The 537-nt window shown below is 48.8% G+C and overlaps 1 protein-coding gene across 2 annotated transcripts in view; it reads left to right on the plus strand.

Annotated features, from left to right (window-relative positions):
• The first annotated feature begins 39 nt into the window (after positions 1 to 39).
• Positions 40 to 537, plus strand: part of CASP2 (caspase 2, apoptosis-related cysteine peptidase) — a 20158-nt gene continuing 19660 nt past the window's right edge. For both annotated transcript variants that reach the window (XR_663815.1, XM_009328622.1), the window contains exon 1: positions 40 to 217. Coding sequence is in view for 1 of the 2 variants with exons in the window: in XM_009328622.1 (XP_009326897.1) it covers positions 68 to 217 (150 nt within the window). In the remaining variant the exon portion in view is untranslated. The remainder of the gene's footprint in view (positions 218 to 537) is intronic.

Genomic DNA, 537 nt, shown 5'->3' on the forward strand with positions numbered 1-537 from the left:
AAAGTTGGGAGGGGTAAGGGTGGCTCTAGCCGCTGAGTGTGGCTTTGGTCTCCCCTCTCCTGCCAGGATGCTGGTTGCGTGGGGCATGCAGCGATGTCACCAGGAAGCGCTAAAGAGGAACCGAGTGGTGCTGGCAAAACAGCTGGTTTTAAAAGAATTGGTGGAGCATATGATAGAGAAAGACATCATCACCACGGAGATGATGGAAATGATACAGGTATGCAGGTTGTACTCGACTGCATCGTGAGCTTTGTTTCTAGTTAAACTCCATGTCGCTCTTGGCGGTGGCAGCACGGTAAAACTCATCTGTATGCTACCTGCGTATTTTAATGTGATCACGTCTGGAGAACATGCAATGCAGTATGGGGTTTGCTTGCAACACGTAGGAAAACTGTAAGCTGCTTTTAGCAATATGGATTTTGTCTGAGATTTACTAAATCGCTGGCTTGCATGCTGGTATGTAGTTGCGGCAGGCTGCGCTTCATGAGTCAGGTGGTATCTTCCAGTCCTCTGTTGTTATTTTGTGCCTTCCCCCCC

Source organism: Pygoscelis adeliae, unplaced genomic scaffold (genome assembly GCF_000699105.1).
Source record: "Pygoscelis adeliae isolate BGI_AS28 unplaced genomic scaffold, ASM69910v1 Scaffold120, whole genome shotgun sequence".
Lineage (NCBI taxonomy): Eukaryota > Metazoa > Chordata > Aves > Sphenisciformes > Spheniscidae > Pygoscelis > Pygoscelis adeliae.